The sequence below is a fragment of the Varroa destructor genome, unplaced genomic scaffold (genome assembly GCF_002443255.2).
Source record: "Varroa destructor unplaced genomic scaffold, Vdes_3.0 BEIS01000002.1, whole genome shotgun sequence".
NCBI lineage: Eukaryota > Metazoa > Arthropoda > Arachnida > Mesostigmata > Varroidae > Varroa > Varroa destructor.
The window spans coordinates 60,419,101-60,432,702 of record NW_019211455.1 but is presented as its reverse complement, the minus strand read 5'-3'; the positions used below and the strand labels follow the sequence as shown (position 1 = coordinate 60,432,702).

The following is a 13,602-nucleotide window of genomic DNA, read 5'->3' as shown; positions in this document are numbered from 1 at the left end:
AAGGATTGGAACTGTCCGCCATATTAAACTAAGAAGAGGTAGTGCTGCACGTGTGGCAGCGCTCTACGTTCAAGCAAGAAAGTATTCTTATTTGCGCCTTGGATTTGAGGTTTCACTGCAGTTGAACGTGTCCCTGTCTTCTATCTATTAAGCTTAAAAATGCTTCGAGTGGCAAAAATTTTCAGCCGGTGCGGCGTGTCGGGCGGCTCTTCTCTATACTCTAAAGGTAATATATTGCGGGTGCGCGATTAATTGCATCAGACTGAACAAAACATGATAACCTGGCTAAAATCTCTATATTAAGAAACGTGCTGTAGGAACAACCTAACAATTTTAAGATAGTTCTATATGTAATTCATGGCCAATTTGTATCAATAAATATTGCCTGACTAAAGTGCTTAAAACAGATTTTACGACACTTCTTCTGCCCTGCGGCAATCGCGCGGGAACGCCGGTATCTAACTGGTATTTCATTAGCAGCGTCATTCATGTGTCAAATTATATAATTAATAGAACCCTTTGTATACCAAGTTACATGTTTTACTGGCAGAACCATTTAAGTGACAAAATGTTTTGTAGGACTTTTACACACGTATTCTTTATTGTGTGTTCACAAATACAATTTGCAATAATTTGTGTTTTCATGTAAACTTCAGATGTCTACAATTTATAAAAGCTTAGCTTCAGTGCATTACGGACGACGGATTCGATTTTTGCTATCTGCTATCAGTGTTGGACTGACTCACAGGATTAGTTATCAATTCCTGTGTACGCTCCGTGCATACCACCCGCTGTCTTAACTGCGTGAATTGCCAACTTCTCTCTCGTACTCCTTTATCTTCTTATTCGGAAAATAGATTATTAAGGTTATAATAGCGCTCCAATTATCCTTGACTTACATAACTGGATTTATCACCTTTTGTCCTATCGGGTACACATTTGTAATGCCGAGGGCTTATATGTGACTAGTATTTTTTATTATGTTCGTTTTAGAGCTATAGCAGAGTATCTTAGAAGGCCGTTAAGCTGTTAAGCCGTTAATTTATAAGATGATAAAAAAAAGCTATTTCCTTTATATGCACTAACGTGGAGAATATGTCGAGAAGAGCAAACCGAAATCCCGGATTTTTCCTCAGCTTTACAAATATTATGTGATTGGCAAAGCGAGTTTCTATATATTTAATAGCCATTTTCAGATTGCATTATTTTCTTTTTATTTTAAGGGGACCTTCCAGTTTGCAAACATGGCAGCGTGAAAAAAAAAGCTTTCAACTATAATGGCAGACCTTTTTCTTCATTCACCTAAAACTGCTACTGAAATTTTGTGAAAATTTTACGATGTACCAACGTTGGCATCTATTCGTAAAGAAGTCTTAAGGAATTGACCCTTACACCAGGGATGCCTACTTGAGTAAAGCAGTATACTGCGAGGGTTTTTTGCTTTTTATAAGTAACATTTTTCATTTTGAAAACGTATACGTTATCGCCGCTATATGTTAGGCGTACCCTTTTATGTTGTGTACGTAATGAAGCCAGCGCTTTGAAGTTTATTCTCAATCTCTCAATCAAGTGATCTGTATTGCCATATCTAATTTGGTTATCGAGGATTTGTTCGATATCCCACCGTAGAGTATGCTACGTCAGCTATCGTTTTTTGAGGCATGAAAGCAATTCATACAGTATCTTAAATTCGGAGAATATAGGAGCGAAAGACATCTCTCCATCCAGGTCGTGATTGAAGCCTGATGAGAAAGTCGTGCGTTCTTGTCGGATAACTCTGCTGCCTGCGGTTGACTGGCGCATCCGTAATCTATAGTGCTCTTTAGAAATTTAAGGTATCTGGCAACATCAACGGCTTTCTTTTCGGGCAGTTTCTCGTAATAACAAATGCCGCATATATCAATTTAAGTATAAGATTTATACTGTGCCCGAATCTATTTGCGATTACTATTGAAGCCACTTCCCATTTTGTTCGAAGCTTCTGCCCTCGTTTACTCTTTCCTGGTAGGGGGCAGAGACTGCCTATGTCTTGTCCAGGACGAAAATATGCTTCCGGTGGGTTTCTTGCGCGTAACTGTTGCTCATATCGTCTCAAAAAATATACAATCCGTGTTTCTATATTTCCTGGATTTATTTCGTGAGCAACCCAATTCTTGCTTTTTTTTTTTCTTAAACTTAAGTGTTTTCGTTACAATTTTACTTATTTCGAAGATTCCCATATCGAGCCTAAAAGGAGCGCATTTTGTTAACTCCTTCAACTTCATCAGTACAATAAACTGCCCATAAAGGTGCAACAGTTATTACAGTTTTTATTCTGACATCCACTTTTAAGTTTGAATTAGTAAGGTGAAGTTCCAGAATTCAGCGTCATTGAAAACTGCTAAGCGAAATTTTGGCTTTGATTAGGGGATAGTTCATCCAGCTTGCTACTAGATAAATATGCTAAGAAAATAAAAAAAGTAATGATGATACTTATATAAAGATATTTATAAAATGGGTTAATTATGGGCCTAGTTGTACATAGAACCCGTTTTATAATTAAATCCTTCGCAGCCTCAGGGGATACGTCTTATGCTGCTAATGCATTGTTAGATTTTGTCATGACGACACCAAAATGTATTTTTTATTATCAATTTTTTGTGTGATTCGACCGCTTCGTGTGGCAATTAATAATAATGCAATACCTCATAGCACTGCTGCAATTATGGGCGAAATATAAGCAAATAAAAGCGACATTGAGGATCTCATCTTGCTTTCTCCGTGCGTAATGAACTTACGTCGTCATCATTCCTTCTATGCTGGCAATTGATTTAGAAAAATGTTTACATTGAAATCATCACGCGAATATACATACTAAATCTAGGCAATGCGGAAACGTTGAGGAGCTTTCTGACTTTACGTTGAATTATATAGATCAGAAAGGGGGATGGCTGTGCTAAAAGACCTCGTTACTCTTAAGGCATGCTTATGGACACACTTTTGGTGTCTGTCGGACTACACTATACACTAACAAGCTACATTAAAGCATAAAGTTGATGGTTTTCATTTGTTTAACAAAAATGATGTTAATTTTTGCCATCAAAAATCACACGTGCTTATAATTGCCTATGAAACTAGTTATGTTTAACACAGAAAGCCTATTACAAAGCGGAACGTAAAGCTTAGAACTATAAATGCTGTTATTTATTATTTCCGCTATATTAGATGGTATGTCAGTGTGCTTTGAGCGTAGTCTTGGTTTTACTGTAATGCTATTATGCAGAATTTAGGATCTTATTTGATTGTTGCGACGCTAGGTAGCGCTAAGTGACTATGTGCCTTTAGAAACACAGCCACAGATTCATGATGGAATTATTGACGGGATGGGGTCAGAAGAAATAACCGGCAGATGAATTGAAATTGTGAATACAATTTTATATATATACTAAATGTAGAGTTTACTATATACTACTAAGTTTATATATATAAACTTAGTAGTGTATATATATATATATATATATACTAAATTACTGATAACCAAAAATCTGGATTAAATGTAGCTAAAAAATGAACGGAAGAGAAAAAAGATTGGAGTTGCTTACGAATACCTGTTGCATCAATGTTATTTTTCTTTCTTATATTTCGTAGAACAAATATGGAGATCGATAAAATACTGTTATGGTAAGCATACGGTAATAAAATACCAAATAAACAAAAACTTAATTTTGTATAGCAAAGATATAGTGGTACTTTGCCCATATATCGTTATCTGTGATCTAACTACAATTCAATACTACGTTCGAATTCACTACCAGAATTCTAAGTTATTTAACTCAAGGCCACATAAGGAAAGATATCCGTTAGAGTTCACTGACCTTATTTTACTCATCAAAGGTACAAAATTCCATTACGTTTTACTAATTTCCATAGAAGATGCAGAAGATCAAGAAGGTTGGAAACAAAGTTCATTGGGTCGGGAATGGTTTCTTTATAAATAATTGCGAGTTAATAATAAGAGATAATAATTGCGTAAAGGAATAGAGGAAAAAAATGCAAATGCTTTACTATCCAAACCAAATCTGATATGAACAGTAATGTAAATTTCTGCTGTCTGAATCAAATGAAATCAAATGGCTACAAAGCTGCCATTTCTCACCGATTAGGAGAAACAGAAAAAATTACGATATGATGTCTCATATAGCAGTTGCATCAAATCGTGAACAAATAAAAACTGGTTCGCTACCACACTCTAATAGATTTACAACATATAACAAGCTAATGAGAATAGGAAGCACATTAGAAGAAAGTGTTAACTGATATCGTGAATTGGCATGGACTTCATAGACGAAGCTAAACTGTACCTAAAAGCTGGTGATGGTGGTGACGGCTGCGAAGTTTTCGTCGAGAAAAATTCGTCGAATCTGGCGGTCTAAATGGTGGTAAAGGAGGAAAGGTAGGGACATAATTTTTGTCAGCGATGCAAATCTCAGCGCTTCTGCTTTTCGCCATAGAAGACACATTAAAGCAATAATGGAAAAAGTGGCGCAGGTGGAGACTAAAGAGAGGCTAAAGAAACTCCTTCTACAAGATTTTAAAATTCTATTTATGTCCGTATGTTTAATTTAGGTGCCGCGGTACACCTTGCCGGAAGTACAACCACGACAGGGCTACGGTATAAATCAGATACACAGGTTAAAGGGGCTGTGATTGGAATTGATCTCGGTACAACTAACTCTTGTGTTGCCGTAATGGAAGGAAAACAGCCAAAAGTACGTAAACATATTCAGACAGGTTCATTTGATTCTTATTATAATTCAGGTACTAAAAATGTAGCTAAACACACAGTAAGCATTTAAGTAAGCACTATTTGTTTACTATGGAATTCAATCTCAACATTTGCGCTCCTTATACTGTAAGTGCGTAGCTTGCATTAAAGCCCGAGTATCTTATGTTCTCATTATATGCGTTTAACTAGAACTATGCAGGTAATACGTAATATATATATATATATATAATAAAAACAAAAAAGCTTCCTAGTATTTTGAATATATCTGAAAAGTTTTGTTATTAACCTTATCAAGTGAGTAATGCACTCAAGGTTATATTTTCGCGCCCGAAGTATAACAACAAAGATAAGAGTGTAATTGACAAATTCAGGGACAAAAATTCCAACTCGAAAATCGCACGATTTTAAGTTTTCGGTAGAAGTTCAAAGTTGAATTTTCCTATCAGAATATCCTATATATGTCAGGTCAGCTGGATCTTTTTTGATTTATACAAAATAAACATTATTTCTAAAACCATTATGTGCAATATGTTAACGGTCTGGTAGATGCTCACGGTTTTTACAGGAAATGCACTATATATAAATATTTGTTTTATGAGTATTTTATACTTTCTTCTGCTATATTTCTTTTGCTTTTTTTTGGGGTGAAAAGGTAATTGAGAATGCCGAGGGCGCGCGAACCACCCCATCAGTTGTGGCCTTCACAAATGACGGAGAACGTCTTGTTGGAATGCCGGCAAAAAGACAAGCTGTTACGAATGCCGCAAACACGCTCTCTGCTACTAAGCGTCTAATCGGACGAAAATTTGAGGATCCCGAAGTAAAGAAAGACATGAAGACTTCATCCTACAAGATCGTCAAGGCTTCAAACGGCGATGCGTGGGTGCAAGCACAGGGGAAAATGTATTCCCCCTCTCAAATAGGAGCATTTGTGCTTATGAAAATGAAGGAAACAGCCGAGGGCTACATGGGCACGACTGTAAAAAATGCTGTTGTCACGGTACCGGCGTATTTCAACGATTCACAACGTCAGGCTACGAAGGTTTGTGACTCTTTTTATGGAATTTCGATATAAGTCATAGAGTCCGAATTTATGAACTACCGCAAATAATGTGATATTGAATTAAAAAGATATGAATTACCGTGTAACCGAAGAAGAACCGTGCAATGTAACCGGTTTGTTCTTACTTCCGAGATAGTACTAAAATTTCTCATAGGACGTTATTCAACTCTTTCAAAATCCGCAGTATAGTTGTGCCAGAGTAGACCATGTATATATATACGTATGTGTGTTTAGAATAACTTGTGTTGAGCCTTTGTCGTCGCGGGTACCTATTCCTTTGATCTTCTTTGTATTAGGGGAAACTAAAGTTTTTCTAGAACAAAATCACAAACGCTAGGATTGAGCCGGAGATCTGTCGTATAATATGTGCAAAGATCAGCTAGTGTCCAGTGTCTTCGCATCTAACGAACTTTCTGGGTTACCCGAAATTGGCAGTCTTCATTTTTGCTGATTTTTCTGTCGTTTCTGGATAAATCAAAAAGGCCCTCCATGAAACAAAACCGAAAATCCACTAGGGATTGAAAGTGCTGGAATGTCTATCAAATTGGTGCAAAAAGCAGTTTCTTAACTATCTTGAAAAATTTAAGCGGAAATTAGGGGCTGTTGTCAAATCTAATTTAAATCAAGGTTGAACCCGCCCAATCTGAACTAGAATTCTTAAATGTTAGTTGTTTTATTACTCCGTTGGGTTATCCCCTTTATCTCGCTACAGTTCTCTTTAGACTCGTTGCAATTGTTCTACCATTCTGTAATACTGTTAGCCTGTTGCTTGTTATTTCGTTACAACTCATCAATGACCCTATTTTGCCGAACCCTCTAGACTCTTTCGTAATTTCACCTTTGTGCTATTCTATACTTTTTTAAAGCAATTAGATCAAATTCATTTAGTAATTTGATCACCTCATTCAGATTGTTCAATTATTTCGATTTAGATATGTCCGTGTCATTCTGCAACCTATAACAAATAGCCCTTATTTGTGCTAACTGTCCCTTGGTTTCATTGCAATTAAACTTTCATTATGTTATTATTAATACATTATGTTCGGTCTCGTCGCTATCTCAAGATGAAACTATCTACTTTAAGAATTAAATGCAGATGCTTTGAGAAACTAAATCAGAAGGTATTGTAATAATGTGGATATTTGTAGAACTTCGCAATTAATTTTTGGAGAAACGCCTCAGAGTAACACAGTAGAAAAACTATTTGCGTTGGAAAACTAAATTTATGTAAAGTAGTTAGGAATTTCAAGGAATATGCGACTTTTGTGGGTAGATGTTTCATAATTGTTGGAACCAGGGAGCTCCACAAAAAAATCTTTCTTTTTTCTTACAAGTTATGCAAAAGTTGGTTATTTCACACAATTTTCCCAGAAATTTCTTATGAGTTTTATAAAGATGTTTTCAATACCTACTATTTGTCATTACAGGATGCTGGCCAAATTTCTGGACTGAACGTGCTGCGTGTAATTAATGAGCCCACAGCTGCTGCACTTGCTTATGGAATGGATAAAACAGATGATAAAATTATTGCTGTTTATGATCTTGGAGGTGGAACGTTTGATATCTCCATTCTAGAAATACAAAAGGGTGTATTCGAGGTTAAATCGACTAACGGAGATACCTTTCTTGGCGGAGAAGATTTTGATAACATTTTAGTCACTTTCCTCGCAAATGAGTTCAAGCGTGACCAGGGAATTGATGTTACAAAGGACGCCATGGCAATGCAGCGTCTTAAGGAAGCTGCCGAAAAGGCAAAAATCGAGCTGTCTGCATCTGTGCAAACCGACATTAATTTACCTTACCTAACAATGGATGCATCTGGACCTAAACATATGAATCTCAAGTTGACGCGCTCAAAGTTCGAAGGGCTTGTTGCTGACCTGATTAAACGTACTGTGGGGCCTTGTAATAAGGCTATGCAAGACGCGGAAGTGAAGAAGTCAGACATTGGCGACGTTATCCTTGTTGGAGGAATGACTCGTATGCCAAAAGTGCAGGAGATTGTACAAGAGATATTCGGCAAAGCTCCCTCAAAGGCGGTAAACCCTGATGAGGCAGTTGCAGTCGGGGCGGCCATTCAGGGTGGTGTGCTTGCTGGGGACGTAACGGATGTTCTTCTTCTTGATGTTACGCCGCTGTCTCTTGGCATTGAGACGTTGGGTGGTGTTATGGCGAAGCTCATCAATCGTAACACAACAATCCCAACAAAAAAGAGTCAAGTGTTCTCAACCGCCGCCGACGGCCAGACACAAGTTTTGATCAAAGTTTGCCAGGGCGAAAGAGATATGGCTGAGCACAACAAACTTCTAGGAGAATTCTCCTTAGTCGGTATTCCCCCTGCTCCGCGAGGCGTGCCTCAGATTGAAGTCACATTCGATATTGATGCGAATGGTATTGTACATGTGTCAGCTCGTGATAAGGGCACTGGCAAGGAACAGCAGATTGTAATTCAGTCAAGCGGGGGCCTGTCTAAGGATGAGATAGAAAATATGATTAAAAACGCTGAGCGCTTTGCAGAAGAAGATAAGAAAAAGAGAGAGGTAGTTGAAGCCGTCAATCAGGCTGAGGGTATTGTACATGATACTGAAACAAAGGTTAAAGAGTTCAAGGATCAACTGCCTGCCGATGAATCAGCCCAGCTGTTGGAAAAAGTTTCAAAGGTACGGGAAATGCTGGCTAAGAAGGATGAGTATACAAGCGAACAAATTAAGGTAGCAACCCAAGATCTTCAGCAGCAGTCACTGAAGTTGTTTGAAATTGCTTATAAAAAAATGGCTGACGAGAAGTCGCGAAATTCTGATACTGGCACTTCAAATGCGGCCGAGGCCGAGCACAAAGAAGAGGAGAAGAGCAAAAATTAGGTTATGAACCAAATTACATTAAACATGTAATTGTTTTATCTCTATAGCTTGGTCGGGCATCGAGACTAATAGCATTAATTATCTATGCTTCGTATGCTGGTCTTTTATTTACAAGCATGTATATATATATATATATATATATATATATATATATATAATGTACATAGTTATAAGCGTGAGCTAAGAGACAAAAAAATAATTTTAGAATTTAAAGTATAACGGTTGCAGCCGGCCATGCGATGATTTCATTATGATCATTTCAATGAATGAAGAGAGCCCTTCTTAACGCTTTGGGCTCTGACAAGTGATAGAAAACATGTACACAAATGATGCTGAAACCCGTATCCAAATCGTTAATCTATAAAGGTCAGTTTTAGTTTCCAGCAATTCCGTGTCCTCATTTAGTTGTATTACATAGTTGATAGTCTTACTTCCTTTGAATCGCATGAAACTGCCGTCGTATTTAATCTTTCAGTACCATCAGCAGATATAAGCATGCACAAACCTTGTAAAGTCACGCATCAATGTGTCTTCACTTGAGAATATAGCAATTCCAAAAAATACATTTTTCTTCGAAACGTTCTAACGTGAGTAGCTCAGAATAACATTTGTGGGTTGCTTATCGCAGCAGAAATGTGTTCTTCCACTACTAGGTTTTTAAAACAGACACACGAACTCGTGTCAGAGACACAAGCTTTGTATTCTCTAGCTCACAGCAGCTTTTTTCAATTAAGTTGAACGAGTTCTTAAACCATTTTGAAATGAATGGAACCGGAAACACTCACAATAAACCAAAGTATTTGTTTTAGCCTAATATATATCACATAGCAACACGAGTAGTAACTTGCTTTACAAGGCAGTCACCATGGAGCGTCCGCAATAATCTAAAAGCAGCGTAAATACAGTGAAATCTAAATATCTTGCTGTGTGACTTCCCACTTCTAGCTCGTGTCATACTCTAATATACCTAAACTTTGGCGAGATCAAATTCCCCTATCCAACGTCTAAAATCGAACGTGACAGAAATGCGCTTTGTACTACGTTTTACGGAATATGATCCCAAAATTGATTTTCCGTATGATGAATTTTTGCTTTTTGAATGTTATAAGTGCAAGAAATATATTGTAACCGGCCAATATTTAATAGAATTAACAGACCGTGAGCAAGCTAGAAGTCGGCTGCCTGTTTCAAAATTACGTGTGACGTGCATACCCCATAAGACTTCTGGAAGTAAGTCTATTTGAGGCGTTAGTATCACTCTAAAAAGATCTTTTTGACGCTAAAGGCATTTTAAATATTCTGTTATCCTATATCCAATATATATATATATATATATATATATTATAACTTGTTAAAGTTATAACAAGATATTTGGAAACCGTGAGCAGATTTATCGCCTTTCACAGCTGGTTCGAGACCCCAACGGTTGTGGGGTTTACAGCACTATCGAAAGCGAATTCTCAGAAACTGAGGAGATTCGACATGTCGCGTTATTATACCCATTGCAAGGTCAAGATTGAGATCCCTTGAACCTGTCGAACGTGTTCATAGAGCCTCCCGTCATGTTATACTCGAGTATCTCGGTGTTAGATATAGCGGACGAAAATCGAGCAATCCGAGCACGACGTGCCCACACTATATGACTATGCGCAACTAATATGACATCTTCGAGGACCCAGTCGAAGTACCTCCCCTAATATGTATTGTTGCACTGTTTAAGCTTAGTTAGATCCATACCTCTCCGTGCCATGCAATGCCATGACTCATCCAATGCAACAACGTCAAACCTAAAACTGAGCTCTACTATGTTCGATTCTACTCTCCTTATCCTAAATTGACTTCTAAGCTGGTTCTTTACAGGATTTCTTTGGCGTCATCTTAGCAGAAGACAAGCCACGGTTGTCGTTGTATCGTTATAAGCGGCAAGTACAGTGCAAAAATTTCCATTTCATTAGTGCTATGGCGGAACAATGAATGGGCAGAAGTGAACAGGCTGATAAGGGAAACTGTATGGACGAGCGTCTTGCAGCTCTAACGTCCTCTTCTCGAACTGTCATAAATTGCCGATGGAGGATTTTCGACCAGTTTGGAAATCAGCTGGACATTCTTATTATGCGGTTCTATTTTTTTGACCTGGAACTGCTTCCTGGCCCGAAAGAGTTCTTCGCTTCAAAAACTTGTTTCCTCACAGCCAACGATTGGAACTTGTTCGAACCGCATGAATAACGCAACTTGTTCTACTACTTCTGTCATCCAACAATATGCAATACTGGTTGGTCTAAAATAAAGAAATCTCAATGACAGCACGAGCGTCGGTTTCTGAATGGCGTCTCTAAAAACATTTTGTCATTTATGTTTAACACCAACCTCTCTTCCGACGAGCCTGTACTCTTTAGGTTCCAAAGAAAAAAAATGATGACTTTAGACCGATTTGTTTAACTCCATTGTCCGCAAAAGTCTGGCATCCCTCCGCCGAGCCTAGGGGACTCCAATTCAAGAGCGGCGCCCATTACTGTACTTTCAAATTAATTTTCATCGTTTGAAAAAATTATGGATCCAGCCTTTTTGTGGCTTCATATTCACGCGCTGAGGGCTAGATAAAAATCTTAGAGCGTTTTAGTCATGTCTTTTCGTGGCTTGTTTTTCGGTAAGTCCCACGTGGTTATTAAGAAGTGTGAAAAGAATTCTTCCTGGATTTAACATTTCCCTCAAGAGTTCTTTCTTGGAAGGTTGGTTATATGTAAGAGGGACGATCTTGCTAGAACATTTTGGCGCAGCATGGAGTTTGTGTCAGGGAGCTTGGTTTTTTAGTCTAATTTTTTTTTGAGTTCTACGTCCTGTACATCCGTCGGGCATTATTTCAGATAGCTGGCTTCCACTGTGAAATAGTATACCTACGCTCAGTTTAGATTTTAGACCACTACGTCATTTCAACACACAATAAAAACGCGTTACCACTCCACAATTACGAGGACCCGCCCTTTAATCTCAATTTTTAGAGTTTTACGTTTGGTATGGACGTTAACGATCGGCTCCCGGCGCGAAACGACGAAGCGTATCTATACCCGCGTTCGACCTAGACCACAACGTATCCATAAGAGTGGCAGGGAAACTATCGCTATCCACTCTTAAATTTGTAGATGGTCAATATGCCAGTTTCTTGATCAGTGACTCCATTAGGCTGATAAAATTCTGTATATGTTCGCGAGTTTCAAACATAAGGACAGGATCAAATAAGTAGTGCTTCCCAGTTAATGCTAGGTGCGGCCTTCGTTTCATTTCAATAATATTCAAGTTCTCTAAGTGTTTGCGCCCTGGAAACGCAATGATGAAATTGTAACATCTGTTTTCATCGCCTCTCTATTTATCGGCGGTATTCGGGTGTAACATAGCAAGTTTTCATGCTACTCTGTTTACTACAGTGGCAATATGTTTGAGATTATGAAGCGAGTATGGTATGTTCTTGTATGTCAAAATTTTTAAGCTTCTAAGGAAGAACTGCTTAAAAGGTGAATACCACAACACACTTGATGATTGGGTTAAGCCTATTTATCAAGAAATAGAAACTTTTGGGCAACACATATTGTTCGCGGAACTAGCAGGCATAGAAACGTCTCCTTGATCAACTTCCAGATGCTGAAGTGCCATCCTAACTTTCTCTCAATACTTTGCTGTGTCAAATCGGGTGCCAATATTACATTTCCGTTGCGCGATGCAATAAACAGATCGTAAGGTCCTTTTTATTCAAGAGGCAATTCATGTTGTTTACCCATTCTCCCACTGTTGACAAACAAAAATTGAGTTTTCACCATCTTTATCATCATACGCTTTTTGTAAGCTTTCGTCGTGTCATTGCTTTCTATAATCAATGGTATTCTTGATCAGAAACACGCTTATTTAGGGTAACTAATACCTCAGTGAGCCTACACATTCTTTTGGTCGGTCACGCTAGTGTTATCTGTGTGACAATTTAGAACTAACTACTTCGAAGTGAGATCACGGACGACTACATAAGCGACAAAGACGGCATATCATTTTTGTTCTGATACCCCTTTGACGATCTATCATTTGACGCGAAATACAGTGTGTCAGGTTGTGATAGGTTAAACCGCTACGAGTGTATTTGGAATTTAACTTTGTCTGCAGACTTTTAATGTGCATAGTTAACATTGTATCCTTATGGATATGTCGGGACATATTAAAGCGAACAAAAAACTTAGATACTCGTTTATTCACAAATGATAACTCTGATTTATTGTGAGTAGCTTACATGCCGGTAATTATTCAATAATTCGGTATCAAGTATGCCTCTTTCTAGCAGTGGTGTGCAGATTCGTGTGTGTATCAGGGTGTTCTTGCTGTATCGATCCCTCAGTTTAACGGCTTCCGTCCGCACCGCCGCCACTAATCTTCACGTTTCATATGTAGCTATCTGTCTACATGTGCATGACCCTAACTTTATCAGTGCTAGCGCTAGCAGTAGGCAAATATATCATATTTGCCTACTGCTATTTATATATACGTTATATCATAACGTGAGTCTGGAGCTTAGTAGATCAGTCGTAGCAACTTGAGTGCAGCATAAAATAGCAGACGAGACAAGTGATCACTGTAGGAGACATGAATTGTACACAAGCAACTCATTTTCAGCGCACCTTTGGAAAATCGAAACACTCCAAACATGAAAAATTGTATAAGAAGCTATTAGGTGCCCATCCACATCATTGACCCTGAACGACGATCACCAGGCTAGCACGAAAAAACGGAAAATACTCAAGCAGCGAACAAAGTTGAAATGGTTGTTAAAAATACGAGAGAATCCGGTATAACAGCGCTGCACATTGTTCCACGGTATTAAGTCAGTATCCGTGGACAAGATAATCCAGGCAGACAAGCGAACCGCATTGAGATGT

The 13,602-nt window shown here is 38.2% G+C and overlaps 1 protein-coding gene across 1 annotated transcript; it reads left to right on the top strand.

Annotated features, from left to right (window-relative positions):
* Window positions 1-18: 18 nt before the first annotated feature.
* Window positions 19-9,076, top strand: Hsc70-5 (Heat shock protein 70 cognate 5). The gene is made up of 4 exons (XM_022790764.2): window positions 19-226; window positions 4,606-4,748; window positions 5,418-5,807; window positions 7,256-9,076. The coding sequence occupies exons 1-4, from the start codon at window positions 160-162 to the stop codon at window positions 8,687-8,689; spliced, it is 2,034 nt and encodes a 677-aa protein (XP_022646499.1). The 5' UTR covers window positions 19-159; the 3' UTR covers window positions 8,690-9,076.
* The last annotated feature ends 4,526 nt before the right edge of the window (window positions 9,077-13,602 follow it).